Source organism: Macrotis lagotis, chromosome 4 (assembly GCF_037893015.1).
Source record: "Macrotis lagotis isolate mMagLag1 chromosome 4, bilby.v1.9.chrom.fasta, whole genome shotgun sequence".
NCBI classification, from domain to species: Eukaryota; Metazoa; Chordata; class Mammalia; order Peramelemorphia; family Peramelidae; genus Macrotis; species Macrotis lagotis.
In genome coordinates this window covers 165,472,645-165,498,304 of record NC_133661.1, presented here as the reverse complement: position 1 = coordinate 165,498,304, position 25,660 = coordinate 165,472,645, and the positions used below count along the sequence as shown (strand labels likewise).

The following is a 25,660-nucleotide window of genomic DNA, read 5'->3' as shown; positions in this document are numbered from 1 at the left end:
TATTATGCTAAGCAGTTCTAGGAAAAAACAACCAATGGGATATCTGGGTTTTCTGGAGTGTTTTTGTTCACCAAATTTAACTGAGATTGTATCTGGGACATGCATGATCCCATGGTCAATACTAGATTGATAACAAATAGGAGATAGAAGTTATTTTGATTTGCCTTAGGTTTGTTTTTGTAATCTTTCTGAAGAGGATGCATTTTTTGGTTCTCTTGGTTGAGCTTGACTGTGTAGCCTTGTTTTTCTATTTGTTATGAGGAAAAGTCATACATGCTTTGCCTACCAGGCAAATCTCTTAATTTCTCTGTCTAAATAAGTTTTGAATCTGTAAAATGAAAAAAATAATAGTACTTATTTCTTGTGAGGATCAGATAAGAAATGTATTACACACTTTGCAAATTTTAATACACCTAGCAATGTTAATATTGGAACTCATACAAAGGAGTTTCACACATTGGATTTTTTTCAGAAGAAACACTGCTTTTACTTATTCAGGTCTCCTAAATATTTCAGAATTTCTTTTCAAATATTCAGAGACAAATGGAAGAGAAGGGACAAAAATCAAGTCAAAGGTCATAGGAATTTGATGTATGAAGCGGAGCACAGCTGGCATGATTGATTCAGAACTGCCAGTATCAAAATGTTCTAGTCCACCATGACCTTCCATGTCATAATGAGTCAAAATTAATTTTCTTATCAGAACTGATAACATTCTGTCTACTCACTTAAGTTCTAATTCAGGTTCAAAGTCAGTGTTGACTAACCTCTTGTTTAGTCATTCTGAAATGAGAGCAAGGGTTGCTATACCTTCTGCTACCTTGTGAGGCTCTAAAAACCACTTTTAAAAAGCCTCAGTTTTTTAAAAAAAGATCTGCTTTCTCTCCTTCCCAGAACTCTTGTTCTTGAGAAAGCAAGGGCAAAAAACCCTGTTATAGGCATGTAATAGTTAAATAAAACAAATATCCTTATTCATTGTCTAAAACCATTTTTACTTTACTATCAGGAAGTAGGTAGACTTTTTCATCATAAAACCTTCATTTTTACTCCCTATCTAACCTCCTCTCTAAATAAAGGGGATATTAAGAGCGATATAATATCCTAACATTGAAAGAAAGATATTCCTTCTTTAAATGGAAGGCTATGCTTTTTGTATTTATTTTCTTATAGATGAAACAATAGACTTTGACAATACATGATTCTTGCTCTTTTCAAATGAGCAAAAAAATAAGTGAGAGTTGATGGAATGAAAATGCCTAAGGTATATTACCAGGTTACATATGAGATTTTCTAGGCTTCCTTTTCCAAGTTGTTTTTGTTCTTAGGAATGTGGTTTCTTAAAATGTTTACGTGATATTTATTTAGCATCTTCGTTGCACTACAGGTGAGAGCCACACTGGAAAAAGTCAGAAAACAAATCTATGGTAACTACGATGAAATGAGGCAGAAAATTCAACTACTTACCAAAGAATTGAGAGTAAGTAAAGGTCTCATTCTTTTGGTCTCATTCTCTTGTATGCAGGCTTCATTTCTAGCAAAGATGTATTTGAGAAGTTTTGGGACTATCAGTATTTGTGAATTGAAACATTTTAAATTATGCTAGAGGAAGTTAACTATAGAAAATGTTCAAGTATTCTTTTTGAAGTGAGAAATATAATTTATTGTTTTTTTAAAGATCCAAATTTTAAATACTTACTTTTTTTTTTAACCTATAGCTCCCTTTTGTGTGTGACTGAATCCAAGTATGGAAGAACTAAAAGCATATAACATTCAACGGAAATTCAGTATCTTAATGAAAAATGTTGATATATGAATATTTTGGGAAATTGAATAGTGAAATTCAAACATTTCTATGGAAAGATGAATTCAACTTTCACTCATAGTCACTAAACTCACAAACTTTCACTCATAGCCACTAATCATGGCAAAAGATTTTAGTCTAAATAGATGATTTGATAGTAGAAACACAAGCAAAACTCTTAACATTTACACATTGTTTCTTTATTAGCCTTTATTTCCTGTGACTATATCACTACCACCCTTATCATACCTGTTTGAATTAAAAGACTTTTAAGTATTAAATCATCATCTTCCTCTTTCAATAGGCCTTCCCTAACTACTCCTCTATAATGAGGTCTTCTTAAATTCTGAGAGTACTTGTGATCAGTATCACATAATTTTGTACATGGTTATGTAAATTGCTTGCTAATTGTTTCAGGTTTTGTAGTCTTGCCAGCAAAAATATTGGCATAGCATATCGAGTCCCGAGTCTGTACTTGTGTTCAAATCCAGCCTCAGACATTTACTAATTCTGTAACCTTGGACAAGTCACTTATCCTCTGTCTGTCTCAGTTCCTCATCTGTAAAATGGGGATATTAATAGCAAGTGCCTCAAAGGATTGTTGTGAGGATAGAATGATAAAATGTTTTTTTAAGAGCTTGCAAACCCTAAAGCATTGTATAAATACTATCATTACCATCATTATTCTTGGTAGGAGCAGTAGAAATAGTCATAGCAGAGTCAGTCCATAAGCAGGCACCATGTTATAATGTACTCATTTTGCAACCACCACAGTGTCTAATGAAACAGACTATTTTGTAATAGGGTTTTATTTCAAAAACACTTCATCTTATTGAAGCAAGATGAACCCCACTGATTCCTTCTTTTGTCATTAAATTTGGATGGTGGTAAAGACAAAAACAAATAGTTGAGAATAATACTCTTAATAATATAATATTTGTGATAGCATTACCAACATTAAATTTAATGACAAAAGAAGAAAGTTGTGGGACCCACCATGCCTAAGTAATATGAAGTGTTATTGAAATAAAACCCCATTTACACCATGGATCAAATAATTTCCCTTACTAAATGTAACTAAATATGGTAAAAGCTAGGTTCTTATTATGTAGGATCAATCAATATTTTATTAAGTTAGTTAATGAATTTGCTCATTGACTTTCACTGCTTTGTGAATTAACCTGTTTCTGAACACAACTATGATCTCTCTTTGTTGTGCATGCATGAGTTTTATGGGGCCCTCTAGAGAAAGTAGCTGGTCTTAGCGACTTAGATTTTTTTTGTTTGTAAGTTGACTTTCCCCTCCTTTCAGAGAATGGGATATGAGTTAATTAACACTAGAGAAATTATTCTGCTAAATTATGCCAGTTCAAAATCTGGGTCTTTAGAAGAATTTTAAGAAAGGGCTTTTCAAATACACTTTCATCTTGCCTACTTGAACATTGGCTTTGCCCAATGTTTGTGATATGTATAGGGATACAAAAAGAAGGCACTCTAGCTTTCTTGGAGGACTTTAAAAGTAGACATAGGAGAAGCAACTGAGATCAAAGTTGAGAACATTCTTTTGACTCAAAGGGTGAGCATTTTCTAAATGAATTAGCCAATCAGGGTAGAAGGCATCCTCTTTACTCTATGTCTAAACAAACTAGTCATTGTTTGGGAAGAACATGAAATTTTACGGTTTGACTTTTATAGGTATATACAACCTCTGAAGTTCTATTCTCCTGATATCTGATTGTTGTCTTTCAATATATTCTCTGAATTCTTGATGAGCTTGATTAAAACATCTAAGACAACTGAGTTTAGAGTGTGTCTATGTATGTGGGTTTTGCATAATGCTCTCCTCCTTCTGTTCAGGTTTCCAACGCTCAACAGGACTATCTACAGAATCACATAGAAACTCAGTCTTCAGCCTTGGATAGTTTTAATGACATGAACTCCTCTTTGGCTTCAGACTCCATTGGCTTACAGGTATGTTATTGTGTACTCTTTGTTCACAGTGGTCCAGAATGGCCACATTCCAACTTTTTAGAAAGGTTTAAAAATGAGACTTGAGGGAACATTACACAATCTTATTCTAGATGGTGTTTTCATGTTTCACCATGCATCAGCAATATGAAGTGTTATTAAAATAGAACCTTATTAAACATGGGTCAAATCACATCCCTTGCCAAATATAACTGATATGATAAAAGTTGCATATACTTTAGTAGTTGCATCCTTCAATATCAGTGTAACAAAGGATTTCTCTATTTTTAATACAGATAATCAAATCTAATTGAGAACACGATATTTGATTTATAGAAAAGTATAAATGAACAAATAAATGAAAGAATGAATAAATGAAAAAGAATTCATGAAGTTCTTGCTTTGTGCTAAATGCTAAGGAAAAAAACATAATTGTTTCTACCCTCAAGGAACTTACATTCTAATAGGAGAAGACTATCATAAAGAATAGTGGTGTCCAGGGCTGGGTATTTTGGAATGATGAATGGAATTGTAGAACAATGGATGAATATATCCTGTCTATAAATGGCAATGTTGATTTGATTATTGTTCTTAGAGCAAGAGGTAGAAAGCAGTGAGGAAAGTGTATGCATAAGGTGGTATAAGAGGAATAATAGCCAAATGATGAATGGTCTGTTTCATGGTGGATCTGAGGATATTTAAATATGTTGTACACTCATTGATCAGCAACAGAGGGTCCCATCCCAGGAGACAGTGTGCCAGCTTGGAGGTGAATAGTGGAGTATAGCAGCATGGCTAGTTAAAAGTTTTTTTGTACCCATTATGATTATTATTAATATAAAATATATATGGCCACATATGTATTTGATATATATTTTATTTGTATTTTATAAACAAATATGAACAAAAAGGAGATGGGTTTGTTACATGGTAGAATCAAGGGACAATCAGTCTATATTCCACATTACTATCCTTACGATGGCAAAGGAAAGGGAAGACAATATCCAGTGTGTTGGGGGGATTTCCTATGACAAACTAATGGGACTGCAGGAGTCAGAGACCCAGTTGGTAGGCAAGCAAAGGTCGGTGTCAATGGAGGAAATAACTAGGTCACTAAGACCACAGGTCCATTTGAGAAACAGAAATCATAAATAATAATAGCATATTTCATCATTTATAAAGTACACTCATATTTACCATCTCATTTGATAAACCTCATAGCAATTACAAGAGGTCGGTAAGGCAGATATTATTCCCATTTTATTGATGAGGAAGTTGAGGTTCAGAAAGTATTCTAAGTCCCATACTCTTGCCCTATCCCATGTGGTTTCTATTAATTCATTTAGAAAATCATTGGTGTGGGAAGCCTGGGACCAACTGCATTTAACATGAGGTACAGATCCTAAGCGTAGCAGAAAATCAAAGTTACACTGAAAACAAAGCTGGTCATAAAACATCTGATGACTGGCCTAGGTGAGCCTCATCTTACGATTTGGGTTTAACTGGGATGGCCCCTGGCTAGAGAACCCGCAATTATAAGGATGTAGGGCCATAGATGATTAGAGCCAGAAGACCTGAGGGATCATTTTATTCAACCCCATTATTTTGCAGTTGAGGGAACAGAGACCCCAAAGAGGGGAAATGCCTCATTCAAGGAGGCTGTGTAGTGATATAGTGGTTAAGTTGGTAATAGAGCCTAGGTCTTCTGATCTTCCAGTTCACAGATTTTTGTGCTGAAATGATTTTTAAAAATGTCAAGAGATGGCTGAACCTTCTGTAAAGAATCAGCTTTGAGGGGGGCAGCTAAGAGGTGCAGTGGATAAAGCACCATTCCTGGGGTCAGGAGAACTTGAGTTCAAATCTTACCTCAGGCACTTAATAATGGCCTAGCTGTGTGACCTTGGGCAAGTCACTTAACCCCATTGCCTTAAATATTAAAAAAAGAACCAGTTTTGGACCTTTATAAAATGATGAGGATGAGCTGTCTATCACTGGTTATAGCAGTAGACATTTGTCAAGGGGCTCATGGGAAGAGGTTTCTTTGTCAGTTATTTAAATGGATTTATGGGGGGGATGTAGGAGGAAGTGACAAATAACTCCAATATCTTAGCCAAGAAAACCCCAAATGGGATTCCAAAGAGTCAGGCATACCCGAAACAGCTGAACAAAAGTGGAAGAAGAATTTATAAATGGGGGTGCAGCTTGTCTCTATATTCTTTCTGAACCCTTCTGGAGAATATAATTTCCCTTTGGGGGAAATTTCGAGGGAGTTTCCAGGGTGAATACTAGTTTATTAATTCATCTTCATGGTTTTTCCTCCTCTTTTCCTTTATAGACTAAGGCTTTTCTTACCTTCCCAGAATGCATTTAACTACCTGGCAGTTTAGGGGATCAGCTGCACTGAGCTGAGTTATTATTCTGTGGTGAACTTTTATATGATTCTCTTTTTTAAAATAATATTTTATTTTTCCCCAATTACATGGAAAAACAAATTTTAACATTTGTTTTTTCCAAAGTTTTGAGTTCCAAATTCTATCCTTCCTTCTCTCCCCATCCTCCTTTCTGAAATGGCAAGCAATCTGATATAGATTATGCATGTGCAAGCATGTAAAGCATTTTCATTATGAATTATTTTTGGAAGAAAACTCAAAGAACAAATGAAAGAAAGAAAGAGAAAGGAGAAATAGAGAGAAAAAACAGTAGGCTTTGATCTGCTTTCAGATGCCATCAGTTCTTTTTCTGGAGTCATATAACAATTTTCATCATGAATCCTTTGGGATTGTCTTGGATCACTGTATTACTGAGGTTAGCTAAGTCATTCACAGTTGTTCACTGTCAATATTGCTAATATTGTGTACAATGTTCTCATGGTTCTGATAATTTCATTTGGTATCAATTCAAGTAAGTCTTTTACAGGTTTTTCTGAAATCATCTTGCGCACCATTTCTTATAGCACAATAATAATCCATTACACTTGTTCACAACTTGTTCAGTTATTCCCTAGTATGATGGACATCACCTCAATTTCCTATTCTTAGCCATCTCAAAAACAGCTTCTATATTTTATACAAATAGTTCCTTTTCTCTTTCTTTAGGGAAGGGGGATAATGTGCTCATCTTTTACCAGATCCCTGGTTGTTGACCATGTTTATAATTTTAAAAAAATTTTATTTAATTTTATTTTTGAATTTTACAATTTTTCTCCTAATCTCACTTCCTTCCCCCCACCCCACCCCCAGAAGACAGTCTGTTAGTCTTTACATTGTTTCCATGCTATACATTGATCTAAATTGAATGTTTTGAGAGAGAGGTCATATCCTTAAGGGAAAAAATAAAATATAAGAGATGGCAAAATAACAATAAGATACTTTTAAAAAAATTAAAGGTAATAGTCTTTGGTCTTTGTTTAAACTCCACAATTCTTTCTCTGGATGCAGATGGTATTCTCCATTACAGATACCTCAAAATTGTCCCTGATTGTTGCAATGATGAAATAAGCAAGTCCATTAAGATTGATCATCAACCCCATGGTGATATTGTGGTGAATAATGTTCTTCTGCTTTTACTCATCTTACTCAGCATCAGTTCATGCAAATCCCTCCAGGCTCCCCTGAATTCCCATCCCTCCTGGTTTCTAATAGAACAATAGTGCTACATAACATACACATATCACAATTTGTTGAACCATTCCCCAGTTGATGGACATTCACTCAATTTCCAATTCTTTGCCACCACAAACAGTGCTGCTATGAATATTTTTGCACAAGTGATGTTTTTACCCTTTTTCATGATCTCTTCAGGGTATAGACCCAGGTTTCCCACATCCCTTCCAACAATGATGATTTTCCTTTCTGGTCATATTGGCCAGCCTGAGAGGTGTGAGGTGCTACCTCAGAGATGCTTTAATTTGCATTTCTCTAATAAGTAAATATTTAGAACAATTTTTCATATGACTATGGATTGCTTTGATTTCCTCATCTATAAATTGCCTCTGCATATCCTTTGACCATTTGTCAAATGGGAAATGGCTTGTTTTTTTTTTTTATAAATTTGACTCAAGTTCTCTATATATTTTCGAAATGAATCCTTTGTCAGAAATACTAGTTGTAAAAATTGTTTCCCAATTTGCTACATTTCTTTTCATCTTGGTTACAGTAGTTTTGTCTGTGGAAAACCTTTTTAATTTAATGTAATCAAAATTATTTAGTTTTTTTTTATGATGTTCTCCATAAATTCCTTGGTCATCTGCTTCTCTTTCCATAGATCTGACAGGGAAACCATTCCTTGATCTCCCATTTTTCTTATAATGTTGTCTTTAGTGTCTAAATCCTGTATCCATTTTGATCTTATCTTGGTATAGGGTGTGAGGTGTTGGTCTTATTCAAGTTTCTGCCATACTGACTTTCAATTTTCCCAACAGTTTTTATCCCAAAAGCTGAACTCTTTATCAAATAGCAGATTACTATAATCACTTCCTGCTATTGCACCTAGTCTATTCCATTAATCCACCACTCTATTTCTTAGCCAATACCAGATAGTTTTGATGACTAATGCTTTGTAATCATGTTTATCATTTACTTGCCAATTGACATCTCAGGCTTTTGACTCTGAGAGGCCTGTTTTTATTTTAAGCAGGTTTATCTTTCACAATCTTTCCATCTTGACCTGGTGTATAGCCAACTTCAAATTATTGTTGTTCAGTCATTTCCACTGTTTACAACTCTTAATGACCCCATTAAGGCTTTTCTTGGCAGATACTTCTTGCTGTCCTTTTCTAGCTCATTTTATAGATGAGGAAACAGAGGGAAACAGAGTTAAGTGACTTGCTCAGGGTTATATAGTAAGAATCTAAAGCCAGATTTTAACTCAGGAAAATGCTCAAACTGAGGCCTGGGAAAGAACTTAATTTAGAAAGACCAAGGTCACCTACTGCATCTCTGGTTACAGCCAGTTGTCTTGATTTTTGTCTTGTCACTGAATTTTGTTAACTCTGGAGGAGGGGTGAGCCTGATGACTTTTTTGCTACTCCGTCTCACTCAAATACAATTTACTTGCAAGTCAAAACATCTTCATGATATCAATGATTCTCTTCAAGAGCAAAGGATAAACAAGCAAAGCAAAGCAGGAAGGTGAGTCTTCTTGACTCTAGGTCTGGCATTTCAGCTGCTGCACCACCTATCTGCCCCCCACCCCCATCCCAAACTCCAAATACCTTTAAATTTTAATCTAAGCAGCCAAGATCAGATATGTTATAACTGAAGGAAAATCTACCAGACATAAAATTAGCCATCTAATAGCTGACTAACTTAACTAAGGCTAAAATGTATTTAAACAATTTGGCTTCTTATTATACTAATTTCTCAGTTTCAATCAATCAACAAGCATTAAGTCTTGACTACATATCAGTCACTCTGCTTCTCCCCTTACAAACTTTGCCTATATCTCTTTTGAGTTAATGAATGAAGACAAATCCTGTTTAATTTTACTGTCTTCTTTTCCCCAGTAAGCTTAAATTCTATTCTGTAGATGATGAGGAGCCAATGTAGATTTTGTTTTAGGTTTTTTTGCAAGGCAGTGAGGTTAAGTGGCTTGCCCAAGGCCACATAGCTAGGTAATTATTACTTATCTGAGGTCTGATTTGAACTCAGGTACTCCTAACTCCAGGGCTGGTGCTCTATCCACTGCGCCACCTAGCTGCCCTGACAATGTAGATTTTTGAGGAAGAAGTAAAAATCTGGGCCTTCTATTTCTTCATATTTAAAATGAATAGGTTTCATTTGGTCATCGCTTAGATTTTTTTTGATTCTCAGGTAGCCTGACCTTCAGTTTTGTAATTGATCTCAACTCCAAGAATTATAAATTTGTACCTTAAAGATACTATTAAAATATTTTAATTCTGTGTTTAGATTAAATCTGTTGGAAACACATCTTATTGGAATATACACAGTTTGCTTGGATAGACTTTCTGACCAATAGAATTCTATTGTCCAAAAAAATTCTCTTTTCTCTCAAGCAGTTTACAACTTTCATAAATAATGATGAAACAAAAGATGATGACATTCCATAGTCATGATAAATCAAAAGTATGCAGTTTTCCATAATGAACTTTTAATGATTTTCCATAAGGGACAACAGAAATATAGGTACACCTTGGGGAAGATGAGGAAGAGACTAAAGACCTTCCCTTTCCTGGTTTGATCAGCAGTAGAGTATACTTCCTTTCTTAATTTGCCCATGAATAGGCAAAGGATTCTTCCTTGACTGACTTAGTCAATGCTAAACAAAGGGTCGTTCTCTTTATTAAGACTTTCTTTATGCATTAAGTCTGCTATTCAAGGGAGATTGAGAAGATTAATTCAAAATCATTTTAACACAACATTAATTCTCAATTTTCATATGGAGTACAAAGAGACCTTAGAGTTGTAGGCTACTACTACTTTCTCATTGTAAGTGGAAAAGTCAAGATTTGAACCTAGGTTCTTTGACCCTGAATTCAGATCTCTTTCCACAGTACCATCCCACCATCCAAGCTCAACATTATTTCATGTTTTTAGCAATTCCACATACCTCATTGTAAGATTTCAATTCAGCAAATATTTCTGAAACATTAGAAGATGTAGAAGTAGTTGTCCTTTGTTCTGAAAGAAGACCAAAATATGACTATGTTAGAAAAAGGGTACACTGTGTTTGTAGCTGATCAGACCAATAATAGTTCGGAATGTTCCACAGGTCAGGTACAAATAATCCATGTGAATACCAGGGATAGGTTCTCTAAATTTGCACATAATCATGTTTCATTTGAGTCACTTCAATTTTGCTTTGCTCATAAAGCATAGTGCCCTCTCTGATGAGGACATGCCATGCTGGATGGTCCTATGCCAGTGTCTCCCATGTTGAATAATCAATTCCAAAATTCTTAAAGATAGAGACCTTGAGAGTGTCCTTGTATCACTTTTTTTTTGCCCCCCTCTCCCACGAGAGCTTGCCCTTTGAGTTTTCCATAAAATAGTCTTTTTAGCAATGGGGCTAGCTCATTAGAGTTGCTGAGATAAGTACTGAGGGTACAGAAATGGATAAAACAATCACTCTGCCGTTAAGGAACTTGCAATCTAACAGAGATGGGGGTACCTTGGTATCCAAATAACCTTGTTCTAGTGTGAAAAATGCTAAAAATTACCAGAGGAGGTTTATCAGACATATGGAGATAGATCACTTTTAGGTAGGCAAGGGAATAGAAGAAAATCATGAGATCCTGGTTCCAGGGCTGAAAGAGACATCAGAAGCCATCTAGTCTAATTCCCTTATTTTATAGATGAGTATAGTAGGGCCCTGGTTAGTAAAATGATTCTCTTAGATAATAAAATGTGACATATAATGCTTCATGGAAGCATTGGGTCTTAAATCAAAGGATGAAAATGGAAGAGGATTCCATTTCAAGCATGATTATTTCATATAGTCACTATATACTCTAATCAGATATTCTGTCCTCTGTTTGGAGAAATAAAGAGCTAAAAGATTTATTATCATTATTTCAATAAGGATATAGAAATGAAGGAACCTCAGAGATTAAATTCTCCTGCTACAGTGTCAGCAAAGGTCTTGGGGATACTATTTCAAAGGATAGGGTTTCCAGATGTTCACATTTGAAATGGCATGTGACTTGGGTGGGTGGGGGGCAAGTGGGAGGTGATAGAAGATGGCCATAAACAGTGTCTAGCAGTGGGAGTTCTGGATTTTAATGACCTCACTCTTTTGGAGTCCTAAAAGAATAAACCAAGCACAAATTACAGTCATAAAAAGCCACAGGCATTTAAAACATTCTTGCTGATGGGCAACCCCTGGCTATTATCAAAGGCGTTTGGTAAGCACCTGTCTGCATAGCAACATGGTTAAGCACTATAAACTACATTGAAAGTCCATGGTCCTCTAGCTTTACCAGCTCCTCCCTCCCACTCCTGGACTAGAATGAGAGCCAGGGAAGAGATTTCCTTGACATTTCATTGGAATCAACAGAACAACTCCTTCCCTATTCTATATAGCCCTGAAGGACAAAAGGGACCACCCCTTTCAGGTAAGAGAGAAAGACTCCATATTTTAGATTTCTTTGTAACCAACATCAATGGGAAAGGTGTAGGTGGGTATATTAGAGGACTTTAGGTGGTAGGTAGATTAGAGCCCTCAGACAATTTGGCAATAACAAGAACCACACCCCTCTGATGATGACAAAGTCTTGCAGAATGGACTGAGTTGCCAGGGTGTGAATACACAGGGTAATTTATTGTTCCCCATATTGACTACACACTGGGTTGTCTTAATACACTCTAGGGTAAGGCAAGGTCCATAAGAAGATTCTAGACCACATGAAATCTCTCTGTCCTTATGTAGTTTCTGTATGTCTTTATGGTGATCAGTCAGTAACAGGATGTCTCAAAGTGCATTTTCAATTTTATATCGACAGAAAACATTGGTGGATATTACTTTGGAAAACAGTAACATTAAGGATCAGATCAGAAATTTACAGCAAACATATGAAGCATCTTTGGAAAAACTGAGAGAAAAGCAGAGACAATTAGAGGTGGCTCAGGTTGAAAACCAGCTTTTGAAACTAAAGGTAAAGTAAATGAAATTCAAATTCTTCATCAGGTTTCTATTCCTAATTTATATTTTTTTCATTTCTTCTTTTGTCTTCTATTCACTTTTTCTTTCTACCTCCTTTTTTTCTTTCATTATTTCTTTACAGATTCATTGTTAATAGAAGGTGTCCTCTCTAGATGATCTAGAAAATGTTTGAGCATATTACTGTTGTCTACAGCACAGTCTGAGTACTGAACCCAAGAAAAAAATAACCATACTCCAATCTCATGTCCACACTAAACATGACCATTTCAAGGCAGTTAGTGGCACAGTGGGTGGAGCACTGGGACTGAAGTCAGGAAGATTTGACTTCATTTTCTAGCTGTGTAATCCAGGCAAGTCAGTTAATCTGCATTTGCCTTAGTTTCCTTACTTGTAGAATGAAGATAATAATTGCACCTATCTTGGAAAGCTATTGTGAAGATCAAATAAGGTAATATTTGTAAAATCACGCAGCATAGTGCCCATCAAATAGTAGGTGATACATAAAGACTTATTCCCTTTCTTTCACTTACCTCCTAAGTATTGCAAGAACTGCTCAGACAGGTTATGCCTTTGTGCTGCAAAAACAGGCAATGTTATTCAGTTAGCTAGTACTTATGAAGTGCCGACACACTCCCAGGCACTGTCATAGGTGCTGGAGAAACAAAGAAAGGCAAAAACCATCTCCCCCCCACCCCGCCAAGGAACTCACAATCTAATTGGGGGGGGTAAGGAGGAGAGATACCAAGATATGTACAGGTCACATTGGGTAATAATGTCAAAGGGAAGACACTAGTCACAAGTAGAAATGGGAAAGGATTGTTCAGAAGGGTAAACTTTTATTGAGACTTGAAGGAAATCAGAGAATCTCAGAGGCAAAGAGGAGGGAGGTTTTTCTAGGCAGAGAATAATCATTGAAATTGTTTGGATACTAGCTGTGTGACCTGGGGCAAGTCACTTAATCCTGATGACTTCAAAAATTAAAAAAAATAATTAAAAATGCTTGGAATTTGTAGATGGAAGGTCTTATGCAAGGAATAGCAAGGAGGTCCGTGCCACTGAATTTCAGAGCAAATGCCCAGAAATAAGGAGTAAGAAGACTGAAAAGGAGGGCAGCTACATGGCACAATGGATAAGGCACCAGCCTTGGAGTTAGCAGAACCTGAGCTCAAATTTGACCTCAGACATTTGATACTTATTAGCTGTGTGACCTTGGGCAAGTCACTTGGGCAAGACCATTACCTTACCAACAACATCAAGAAGAAAGACAGAAAAAATAAAATTATAAAAAAAAGAAGACTGAAGAGGTAGAAAGGGTCCAGGTTATGAAGGGTTTTGATACTAGAGGTTATAGAGAGCCATTATTGAATAGAGGGTGATATGGTCCAAACTGTGACTTAGGGAGATCACCAGCTAAGTAGGAGTAGAGAACAGACTGGATTGTGGAGATCCTTGAGACTGAGAAGCTAACCAGGAGACAATAGTCTAAGTGTAAAGGGATCAGGGCTTGTGCCAGGTGATAGAGCCAAAGGAGAGGAGATATATATGAGAGAGGTTTCAAAGGCATATATATATATATATATATATGTATATATATATATATACATACATATATATATATATATATATATGAATGCATGTATATATACATATATGTATATATGGAGAGAGAGAGAGAGAGAGAGAGAGAGAGAGAGAGAGAGAGAGAGAAGGGGAGAAAGGAGAAGAGACAAAGACAGAGAGATGGACACAGGGGAGGGAGTTTATAGGATGACACCTAAGTTGTGTGTTGATTGTAACATTAATAGTTTTGAAACACAATTGTGTTCAAGTTTTACCAAGAATTGTCCTGGGAACTCTCTAATCTTATTTTTCCACAAAAAAAGATAATTGTGGTATCCCCTAAGGTTCTCAGTCCATGTGAGGGTGGGGGTGAGGTTCCTTGACAGAGATGAATCATAGGTTTTATAATAGAGGATGTAAAACTGGCTCCCTTCTTACTAGCAACAAATCCTTCCTTCATCCTGGTGAAGAATGATGTAAGAGTATTTTCTAGAGTAGAGGTTTTTAACATGTTATCTAGTTTTAAAAATTGAACATAGTATTTAATGTAATTGGTTTCTTTTCTAATCTTGTGGGTTTTATCTTATGCACTTAAAAACATTATTCTAAGAAGAGATTCATAGTTTTATCAAACTACCAAAAAAGATCTATGAAGCATAAACTGTTTGAGAATCCTTCCATTAGAGAATATATATTCCTACTGTAACCACTAAACTTAATTGTAGAGATAGAAGTGTGTCTGGGCACTGAATCTTTCTTGAACTGTGTCATTCTTCTCTGCTTGCTGAAGGCTAAAATTTTTCCTCTGGCACTTGAGCACTTATATACTACTAAATAAACAAATTCATTTTCTAGCTTAGGGGGCAGAATGATTCCAAATTCCATGCAGATCTCTTTATGTGCTATTTTTTTGGGAGCTTAAAACAAATGTTAGTTATTAATTAAAAATCACAAATAATTATTTTTTTGCTTCTAGATCAGTAAGAAATTCTGATCAGTTGAATCTACTGGGCTATTTTATAGGTCCATAGCATAAAATAGCTATACACCATGCCATATATACATTAATGATTTTTAAATGAAATAAAACTCAGGATAAGAAACCACTAAGATAAAGGTAAAGAAAATTATAAAAAAATCCTGTTGCCAATCATGGGAAAGAGAATTTAGAAAGCTAAAAATAAAATCCTTTCAGAATTTTGTCCAGTTCCAAAAGAGGCAGTCAGAGTTTGTTCCATTGATTAGAACCCATGCCCTGAAGTATAAGTGTTTAGTTCCAGAGGATGTGATGCAAGATACTTGTAGGGAATTCATAGTACTTTGCTCCATTGTCCACTTTTCTCTGTTCATCTATTTCCTTCCTCTGTAATATCCCTTTTTTCAAAACTCCTTGGCAAATTTAAGACTGTCTCCTGAATCAAAGTTTACAGTTGTCCCAAGGCCTCACTGAACTACAGATCCCAGAAGGTCAATCAAGTCTCAACTCCCTACTAGACTTCCTTAGAACCATAGATTCTCAGAGTTGGAAAGGACTTAAGATTATCTTTCCAGCTCTATTTGAAGAGCTCAAGATGTGAAATTCAAGACATATATTCAGGGTTAGCCTCTTTCATTTTTGAACAGTTTTAATTGTTAAACATTTCTTCTTTTCTATTGTGCTGAAATGTATTTCCCTGTAAACTTTTTTCTCTTTTGTCTTGGCATTGACTTCTGTAGCCAAGCAACATAAACTTAATTGCTCTTGTACAAGTAGTTCTGAAAATACTTGAAGATAGTTATTCTACTCCCTGTTTTCCCCTACTCCTTCAAACCAATATTCTCTTCTCCAAGCTTTAAACTTGTCTTTGTATGGCATGATTCTAGTCCTTCATCATCCTGTTCTTTTCTGGATATACTACCATTGTCAATGTCTACACTAAAATGAAGGTTCCAGAAGTTATTAAAAGATTGTCAGAGTTCAGAAAGCCATTATGGACATTATGCTTCTCTTTTTTTAAAAAAAATTTTTTAAGGGGTGGCTAGGTGGCACAGTAGATAGAACACCAGCCCTGTAATCAGACATACCTGAGTTCAAATCTGGCCTCAGACACTTAATAATTACCTAGCTGTGTGGCAATGGGCAAATCACTTAACTCTATTACCTTGCAAAAAATATTTAAAGAAAGATTTTATTCATTTTTTATTTACACATTACTAAAATATTCTTGTTTAAGAGTAAACATAATACCCCCTCCCCCCACAAAAATATAAAACCTCATGAGAAATGAAGTAAAAGAAAGAGAAAAAAATGTGTTTCAGTCTGTGTTCTGATAACATCAGCACTGTCTTGGGTGTATCACATTATTTGTCATAAGTCCATCATAGAAGTTACTTCCATATTTTTCAATAGTTGCTGTTGCTGATTATAATTCCCTCCATTTATTCCTCCCCACTGCCATCTATTATATTTTCTCTCTTCTTTCACTCTGTCCCTCTTGAAAAAATGTGCTGTGGGGCAGCTGAGTGGTGCAGTGGACAGAACACTGGCCCTGGGGCCAAGAGGCCCACCCCAGAGACCCAGAAACCACCTGGCCCTGTGGTCCTGGACAGGCTACTTCAATCCCAGCACCTTGCAAAAAGTAAAATAGAAAATGTGCTATATCTGACTATTCTCTCCTATGATCTACCCTCTCTCTTCTATCACCTACATCCCCCCCTTCCCCCTGTCCCCTTTCTCTCCTTTAGATGTCTATACCCTATTGAGTGTGTATGCTGTTCCCTCTCTGAGCCATTTCTGATGAGAATGAACATTCCCTCATCCCTCCTCGCATTCTCCACTTCCATACCATTGCAAAAGCTACATGATATATCATTATATGAAATATCTTAGCCTAGTCTACCTCTCCTTTCTCTTACTCCCATCCCATTACATTTCCCTTTCACCCATTGATTCCATTTTTACAATATATTATATCTTCAAATTCAACTCCCTCCTGTGCTTCATCTATAAAAGCTCCTTCTACCTGCTCTATTAAATGAGAAAGTTCATATGAGTATTAACAGTATCATCTTTCCATGCAGAAATAAATGCAGTTCATCATCATTAAGTCCCTCATAATTTACCCTTCTCCTCCACTCTCTATGCTTCACCTGAGTCCTGTACTTGAAGGTCAAACTTTCTGTTCAGCTCTGGTCATTTCAACAGGAACATTTGAAATTCTCCTGTTTCATTGAAAGTTCATCTTTTTCCCTGGAAGAGGATGTTCAGTTTTGCTGGGTAGTTGATTCTCACTTGCATTCCAAGCTTTTTTGTCTCCTGTAATATTATATTTCAAATCCTACAAGCCCTTAATGCAGTTGCTACTAAGTCCTGTGTGATCCTGACAACAGCTCAACAATATTTGAATTGTGTCCTGGCTGCTTGTAATATTTTCACTTTGACTTGGGAGTTCTGGAACTTGGCTATAATATTCCTGGGGCTTTTTTTTGGATCTCTTTCTGGGGGAGATCGATGGATTTTCTCAATTTCTATTTTTCCCTCTGCTTCTAGGATATCAGGGTAATTTTCCTGTAGGAATTCTTTAAAAATGAGGACAAGGCTCTTTTCCTGATCATGACTTTCAAGTAGCCCAATAATTTTTAAATTAACTTCCCTGGATCTATTTTTCAGATCAGTTTTTTTTTCTATGAGATATTTCACATTTTCTTCTAATTTTTTATTCTTTTGGAGATGAATTATTGTGTCTTGATTTCTTGCAAAGTCATCAGCTTCCTTTAGCTTCATTCTACATCTGAAAGATTTGTTTTCCTCAGAGAGCTTTCTTATCTCCATTTCCATATGGTCAATTCTGCTTTTTTAAAGTATTCTCCTCAATAATTTTTTGAACTGTTTTATACATTTGTCCCAAGCTGATTTTTAACACGTTATTTTCTTCAGCAATTTTTTGGATCTCCTTGACTAAGCTACTTTGTTTTCATGTTTTTTTCTGCATCTCTCTCATTTCTTTCCCCAATTTTTCTTTTATCTCCCTTACTTGATTTTCAAAATATTTTTGAGCTCTATCATAGCCTAAGCCCAACTTCTATATTTCTTGGAATCTTTAAGATGCAGAAGCTTGGACTTTCTCATCTTCAGATTGAGTATTTTGGTCTTCCATGGGACCAAAGTAATTGTCTATGGTCAGGTTCCTTTTTTTCTGTTTACTCTTTTCCCTAGCCTGTGCTTGGTTGTGGGGTGCTTCCTGAGCTTTTGAGTATTTTGGGACACTCCCCACAAGGATCTCAGTGTGTGAGGTGCTGACTGCTCTCCTGGTCTGTGAATGACCACAAGTTCACTCCTCTGCCACAGGGCTGTGGGGGGAGTGTCCCTGCTCTATGGGGGGCCTAGACTGCAACCAGGGTCTGAATGTGATCAAAGCCCCAGAATTCTGTTCCAGGGATAGAGGACAGACTTTGGCAGTATTCCTCCACTCCCTTACCTTTGTGGGCTGAGCCTGTTGCTTTCCTGATAGTAGAATCTGTACTGTTCTTATTGGTCACTGTTTCAGCTCAAGTAAACATTCTGCATTCTTGTTTCTAAAGGCAAAGGCCTTTAGGAATCATATATTGATGTTACCATGGCTCTTTGGAAAAAAGAATGTGAGAGAGCTTAATCAGGCTACAGATAGTTTTGATTTCAAAATGCATTTCTTGAACTTTGAATGGAAAGTTGTAAACACATTCATAAGTTGTTATAAACCTTGGCACCTGTGTTTCAATTCACTCAACATATATTAAGTATTTATTTTGTTCAGAGCATTAGGCTAGGAAATCTTGAGAGACAGAAAAGTATAACAAAAGATATATTTATAGAACACAGATTTCTTGAGTGAGTAGCAAAGTCAGAATTCCAGGTTATGTTTTGACTTCAAATGCAGTACTTTTCCCACTATACCAATTCATTTCTCTGGATGACTGTATCCTTATCGCTACAATAGGAATAATGGTATTTTCACTAGCTCCTTTAAAGAGTGAGGTCATTTTAAAATGATGTAGAAATATGAGCTATTAGCAAAATTTATCACCGATTAATTTGATATTCTATTCAAAAATGAACATTTATTGACTTTTACTTATCTCAATTCTATGTAAATGATTCATGTCCCAAAGCTCCCTTTTAGTAAATTCTTAACTGTCCTTGCAGTGGTGAGGTTTATGAATTTATCCCTGTTAAAGAAAATACCACAAATCATTACAAAACTCATATTGCCAGTTTTATATTCACACAATAACATGATTTCTGGATGCTCAGGCCTCTATCACCACTCTATTGCTTCATTTTGTTGATTTTGAAGGATTTTTCCAACTTTTGTGCCAAAAGGTCATGTTCTTTTTTCACAGGAGTTGCTTTCAAGTTCTTACTTAGAGCCTCTTTCCTTATTCTTTAGGTACAAGTCCAGCAGACTTGTTTATCTGATTCCTCAGCTCACATCAGAGTAGAAGTAGCAAGTTACTGTCTGAGAGAGGCAGGAACTCTGATAGGAATGAGAAATAACAGCAAAGATGATAATAATAATAATGATGATGATGATGATGATGATGATGATGATGATAATGATAAAACATTAATAAATAAACATCTTTACATAGCACTTTTAAGGTTCACAAGGCATTTTTTTCCAGCACAAGATTTTGAAGTAGGAATCAGAGTTAACTTTCATGGGCCCCACTTTGAGTACGCTTTCTTATTGTAATATACTGAACTCTAGCTCCATTCCCAAAGTGTTTCCAGGGAAAACAAAAAAGTATGTTTCTTTAGGGATAGAGGGTAGAGGAGGGTGCTGACCAGGATGCTTAGGTATTGGTAGTCAATCAACAAGAATTTATTAAATATTCATTATATTTAAAGCATTGTGCTAGATGCTGGGGATCCAAAGACAAAAGAGAAATAAACTCTTCAAGGAGCTTAGGAGAAACATAAAGGGCAGCTGGTTCTGGAATCAGGAAGACCCAAGTTCAAATTAACCTCAGACACTAGCTGTATGATCTTGGGTGAATCAGTTAATTCAGTTTGTCTCAGTTTCCTCATCTTTAAATTGAACTGAAGAAAGAAATGACAAAACAACCCCCGCCATGGGGTCACAAAGAGTCAGAAAATGTGTCTAAACAACTGAACAACAAAAAGATTCTAGCAACTAGGGAGAGGAAGTCAGAAGTATTATGAAAAAATGGTGCTTAAGTTAAACTTTGAGGAAAATTAGGGATTCTCAAAGTTGGATGGAGGAGGAATGAATACATTCCAGGCATGGGGGAGACAGCCTGTGCAAAGTCACAAAATTACTAGATGAAATGTTGCATTGGCAGCTACCAATCACCACCCTATCCCAGATAAAATCTTGCTGGGATCCCTGACTCATTTGGGAAAAGCAAACCTAGAAACTAAAGAAATTTGACAATAGTGGGGATTTTTTGCTTTTTTTTTCTATTGAAAACTAATATAAAACATTTTTATTTGAATATTGAAACTTGAAATTCATATTGATGAAAGAGTGTGTGGGTGGTGGCAGTTTCTCTCATCAAATCCCTGCATAGGTTGGTAAGAAGGAGGAAGGGATGTTATCAGCTGTAGTGAAGCTGATAGTCAAAATCAGGGAATTCTGAAGCTGTGATGACAGAGAATCAGTTTTTGATAAAGAACACACAAGGATTTGTTGTGAAAATAGCTGGGTATTTATTGCATTGAATTTTTCTCCAGAGTGCTGATTTATTCTCTGATTTATGAATTAGCTTCTAGAATTTGAATATATGCATAGCAGGGATTAATCAATTAATAAATGATGGCACAATGGATAGAGTGCCAGACCTGGAGTCTCCTCTTCTCCAGTTCAAATCTGACCTTAGACACTTACTAGCTATATGACTCTGGACAAGTCACTTAACCTTGTCTGCCTCAGATTCCTTATCTATAAAATGAATTGGAGAAGAAAATGGCAAACCATTCTAGTATTTTTGCCAAGAAAACTCCAAACGGGGTCATAAAGAGTCAAACATGTTTATAAAGGATGGAAAAATAACAACTTATTAAATGAATTCTATGCCAGGTCCTGTTCTATACACTAGGCACATATACAAAGAATGAGACAATTTCTAATCTTGTGGTGCTTAGGAGCTAGGTTAAAAATCCCACTTCTGATGCTGTTACTCCCTTTCAGATCTTGGGTAAGTCACTTAACTTCTCTGGGCATCAAATTTCTTGTAAATTTCCTAAAATGGACTCGATTGCTTCTTTATAATTTTTCCATTTCCAGATTAATGATGATCTCTAGAGATTGAACAAACTTTTCCCCAAAATTCTTAGAATACCAAGAAGTGGGGAAAAATCAGGCAGAAATGAAGCAAGTCGAAGTTATAGGATCCTAGATTTAAAGTTAAAAGTGATTTCAAGGGCCCTCTACTTTATTATGCTGGTTTTACAGAAAAGTAAATTGAGGTTACTATTCACTTGACACTCACTTAACATTTCACATGATTATGCAGCTAGAAAATGACAGGGATAGGTTGTGAACGCAGATCTTTCCTGACTTCAAATTCACAAAATAGCTCCTTTTAAAAGGCAGAGATTATTGGGAGGGGGGACAGGTGGAAAAGGTAGACAGTGAATGAAAGAAGCTTCTCTTTCCTCACATTTTTCATTTCGGATAACATTTGGCATTCCAAGTATGTCAGCCCACTCAAATTCCTTGGTAAAATATGTTTTTACAATAGTAGCAAAAACATTAAAAAAAAAACTGTAAATAGTAGATAAATTTTATCCAGAAGAGGGGAAGAACCAAAGGATTCCTAATCTAAGATTAACTGATCTATCTGTTGCTACTAATTTGTTCATATACTTAATCTTAAATCCGTCCCAAAGATTTCCTTTTAAATTTTTTTTTCCCCTTTCTGAGATTGATTCTCCCTATTTCATCTAGATTGGAAGTACAGCAGTCACTCACAGGCAGATCCATTGCTGATTGGCATGGGAGCTTCTGACCTGATCCATTTCTGACCTGGAACAATCCCCTTACCCCCAGATCCCAGGGGGTCACTTTACAGACCCTGGTCTTAGTATGGGCACTCAATACATTTTAACTCTCTGTAACTCAGAACTCCCAAGATCGGATTCTCTACCAACCTGGGCTTTCCCCTAGAAACAGAGATTACAGGGATGTGTTACTACAAACAATTTTCAATTTAAATCTTAGTAACAAAAAACAAAACTAAAGAAATGAATGATTTGATAAGACAAGGGTTTTTTCCCCATATCATTTAGATATGACCCAGGCACAAGGAGGAATAGTGATAACATTAAATCAGAATATTGATAAGCCTAGTGGGAACATTAGAATATGGGGGACAATTCCATGTACTTTCATGTACATGAAACCTGCAATATCATGATCCAGTGGGAAAAAAAACAATGATTATGTAATCAGAGGACCCAAGTTCAAATATTGATTCTAACACTTACTACTTTGGGCAAGTTATTTAAACTCCCTAGGCTTGTGTGTGTTGTGTTTAGGTATACATATTTTTTGGTTGTTGCATTATTTTCAGTCTTGTCTGACTTTTTGTGATTCAGTTTGGAATTTTCTTGGCAAAGATACCAGAGTGCTATCTTTCCTTCTACAGTTCATTTTACAGATGTGGAATGGAGACAAAACAAGGTTAAGTGACTTGTCTAGGGTCACAAAACTAGTAAATTATATGTCTGTATATATATATATATATATGTATATATATATATATATATATCTGTATATACATACCTCTTACCTCTATTTCATACCTATTTCATCTGCAAATGGTTTGACCCTTATGTTTCTCCCTTTTATAGGTAGAATCTTCCCAGGAAGCCAATGCTGATGTCATGAGAGAAATGACCAAGAAACTCTATAGTCAGTATGAAGAAAAGCTCCAGCAAGAACAGCAAAAACACAATGCAGAGAAAGAGGCCCTCCTGGTATGTTTGGGGAACTCTGCAATGAAAAGCAAAGAGAGAATTTTTTTTTTTCTGTCCTCATCTTCAATGTCATCATAATCATAGGGCTATAGAACAGGAGGATTCTATTTGTTTCTCAAAAATCCCTCAATAATTTCCCAAGATCTACCAAATTATTTTCAAGCTTCATCACTTGACATTTAAGCTCTTCCATAATCTGCCTTTCCAATCTTATATTCTTAAAAATAGCCAGATATATTCCCTACATGGCAAATTGAAGTCTTCATTCTCCTTTAGATTCACCATTAGTTTTTCTTCTTCCATACTATTTTCCCCATCTCTCTAACAGTTTAAAATCAAAGTGTTCTTAAGAGTTTGGCAGAAATGTAGCCTCTTTTATGAAGTCTTCCTCAATTACAAAAAGGATCTCCTTCCACCAGGAAGGAGTTGGTACATTTTTTTTATTACATACTTATGTTATTATACTCCTTATAATAATTATTTATGTACACAGAATCAAGAACTGAAAGTGACCTCAGAAGCAATCATTTTATAAATGAGGAAATAAAAAAGGGAGTTTGAATAACTTGCCCAAGGTTCACACAGAAGTATCTTAATCAGGATTTGTACTCAGGTTCCCTGACTCCAGGGTCAGCTCTTTTCACTCTACCATCTTGATTCCTATGTCTTCTAACCTCACAAGAAACACTGTAAACTTGAAAGGGCAGGGACCATATTTTATGCATTTTATACCTCCCATCTCTCTTAATATAATGACCCATCCATGATAGACTCAGAAAATGTTTGGTGAGTGATTGATTGATTCATTTATTTACTCAATCAAATGAGAATTTGTGATTGAAAAGGGGAAGCAAACTAAGCCCAGGGAGCATATAGTTAAATGCTGAGTAATGGTGGCAGAACTTTTTAGATTTACTGCATGTGGAAACCATGGTGGTAAATGGAAACCAGATAGTGAAATTGTTCTGTTTAACAAAGTTAAATGGCATTCCTTTGTATATAAGTAGGAAGAATACCTCCTCTGACTACTCAAATGCTGCTTAAGCTCCCTTAGAACCAACACTTGGGGGGGGGGCTAGGTTGTGCAGTGGATAGAGCACTGGAGTCAGGAGTACCTGAGTTCAAATTTGACCTCAGACACTTAATAATTACCTAGCTGTGTGGCCTTGCGCAAGTCACTTAACCCCATTTGCCTTGCAAAAACCTAAAAAAAAAACTAACACAGGGTAATTAGTTTCTTATCTCTACTCCTACTATAGTTACCATGAAGGAAAATATAGTCCATATGGTATATGGGGTCTAAATGCTAAAGGATGTTATAGATTTAATGAAACAGATAAAGGGTGTTGAATTTAGAGTCTGAGGATCTGTGTTGGAATGCTGATTTTGCTACTATGACCCTTAGGGAAGACTTCTACTTTCCTCATCCACAAAATGAAGTAGTTGGACTTAATGATTTCTTGGATCCCTTCCAGGTCTACATCTATGACCCTATAAATAGGTTTTCCTTGTTTTCAAATAAAGTTTTTAAAATGATCCCATCCTTGATGAGACTTGAACTTTCCTTTGTATTCCTAAAATAAAGATGGTTGAATTAAGAGGAATGTGGACAAACTGCATGTTAAGACAAGTGTTTATTTTAAAGGAAGAAACCAATAATTTTCTGAAAGCCATTGAAGAAGCCAATATCAAGATGCAAGTAGCAGAGACCAGTCTTGAGGAACGAGACCAAAGGATTGGGGAGCTGGACAGACTAATTGAACGTATGGAAAAGGTATCTAAAAAACTCTCCTTTCTCCTTTTCTCCCAAACTCCCAAGCACTGTCACAACTCTCTAAATCCAAATCTTACACCAGTACCCCCCAACTCTTTTCATTTCATGTTATGCATTATAAATGTAAATATAAAAGTTTTTCCTGACACCAGTGAGCATACTGTAGTGGTGGGAGAACAGGGATGTAGACTGTAGGACACCTTTTTATAGGAGGATGTTGTGAGCTGGGTGATGGAGCAGAGGTTGCTAAAATGTGGTTTGGGGACTCCTAGGGGTGTCTACAATGGTTCTGCGAGGTCAAAAATATTTTCATAATAATAATTATGAAATTTTAGCTCTAAATAACAGTAAACAGTGGTAATTATAACTCATAAATAAAAGTTCTTTGGATCCTTAAGTATTTTAAGTATTTAAGTATTAAGTATTTAAGTATTTAAGTATTTTAAGTATTTTAAGAGTTTAAAAGAATTCTAAAACCAAAAAATTTGAGAAAAGAGGATAACTGGTTACTAAAGTCATAGAAGAGAGAAGTCTAAGGAGAAGAATTGGTTAGGGGAAAGAAAAGAATAAAGAAAATAAAGAAGTAAAATAAAAGAGATGGGAAGAGAAAAGAAAAAAAGGAAAAAAGTAGCTTCTACTCAATTATGTCATGGCCTGATATATAGTAATCACTTAATAAATACTTATTGATTGCATAGCTTCTAATTATGTTTGATGGATCGGGACTAAAATAATTAGGCAATTGTGACTAGACCCTTTTTGACTATTTTTGCTAAGCCAGGTGACCTTATTGAAGCCACTGACAATAGCAACTCCTCAGAAACTTGGGAGAAAGGAAATCCCAGTGTCTTAAATACTATTATGGAGAAAAACAGGAAGAAGGAGCTGGTACTGACTGTATTAAACTTAAATAGTTATTTTCACTCCCTCAAGTAAAAATATAAGCCAGTTCCTCGAGGTGAAATTTGGGGCCCCCAAG

At 35.9% G+C, this 25,660-nt stretch overlaps 1 protein-coding gene across 3 annotated transcripts in view; it reads left to right on the top strand.

Annotated features, from left to right (window-relative positions):
• The window catches only part of MYZAP (myocardial zonula adherens protein), a 103,379-nt gene that overhangs the window by 31,232 nt on the left and 46,487 nt on the right, over nt 1-25,660 (top strand). For all 3 annotated transcript variants that reach the window (XM_074234580.1, XM_074234579.1, XM_074234581.1), the window contains exons 4-8: nt 1,385-1,477; nt 3,659-3,772; nt 12,228-12,380; nt 22,782-22,907; nt 24,553-24,681. In XM_074234580.1, the coding sequence (XP_074090681.1) occupies nt 1,385-1,477; nt 3,659-3,772; nt 12,228-12,380; nt 22,782-22,907; nt 24,553-24,681 (615 nt within the window). The remainder of the gene's footprint in view (nt 1-1,384; nt 1,478-3,658; nt 3,773-12,227; nt 12,381-22,781; nt 22,908-24,552; nt 24,682-25,660) is intronic.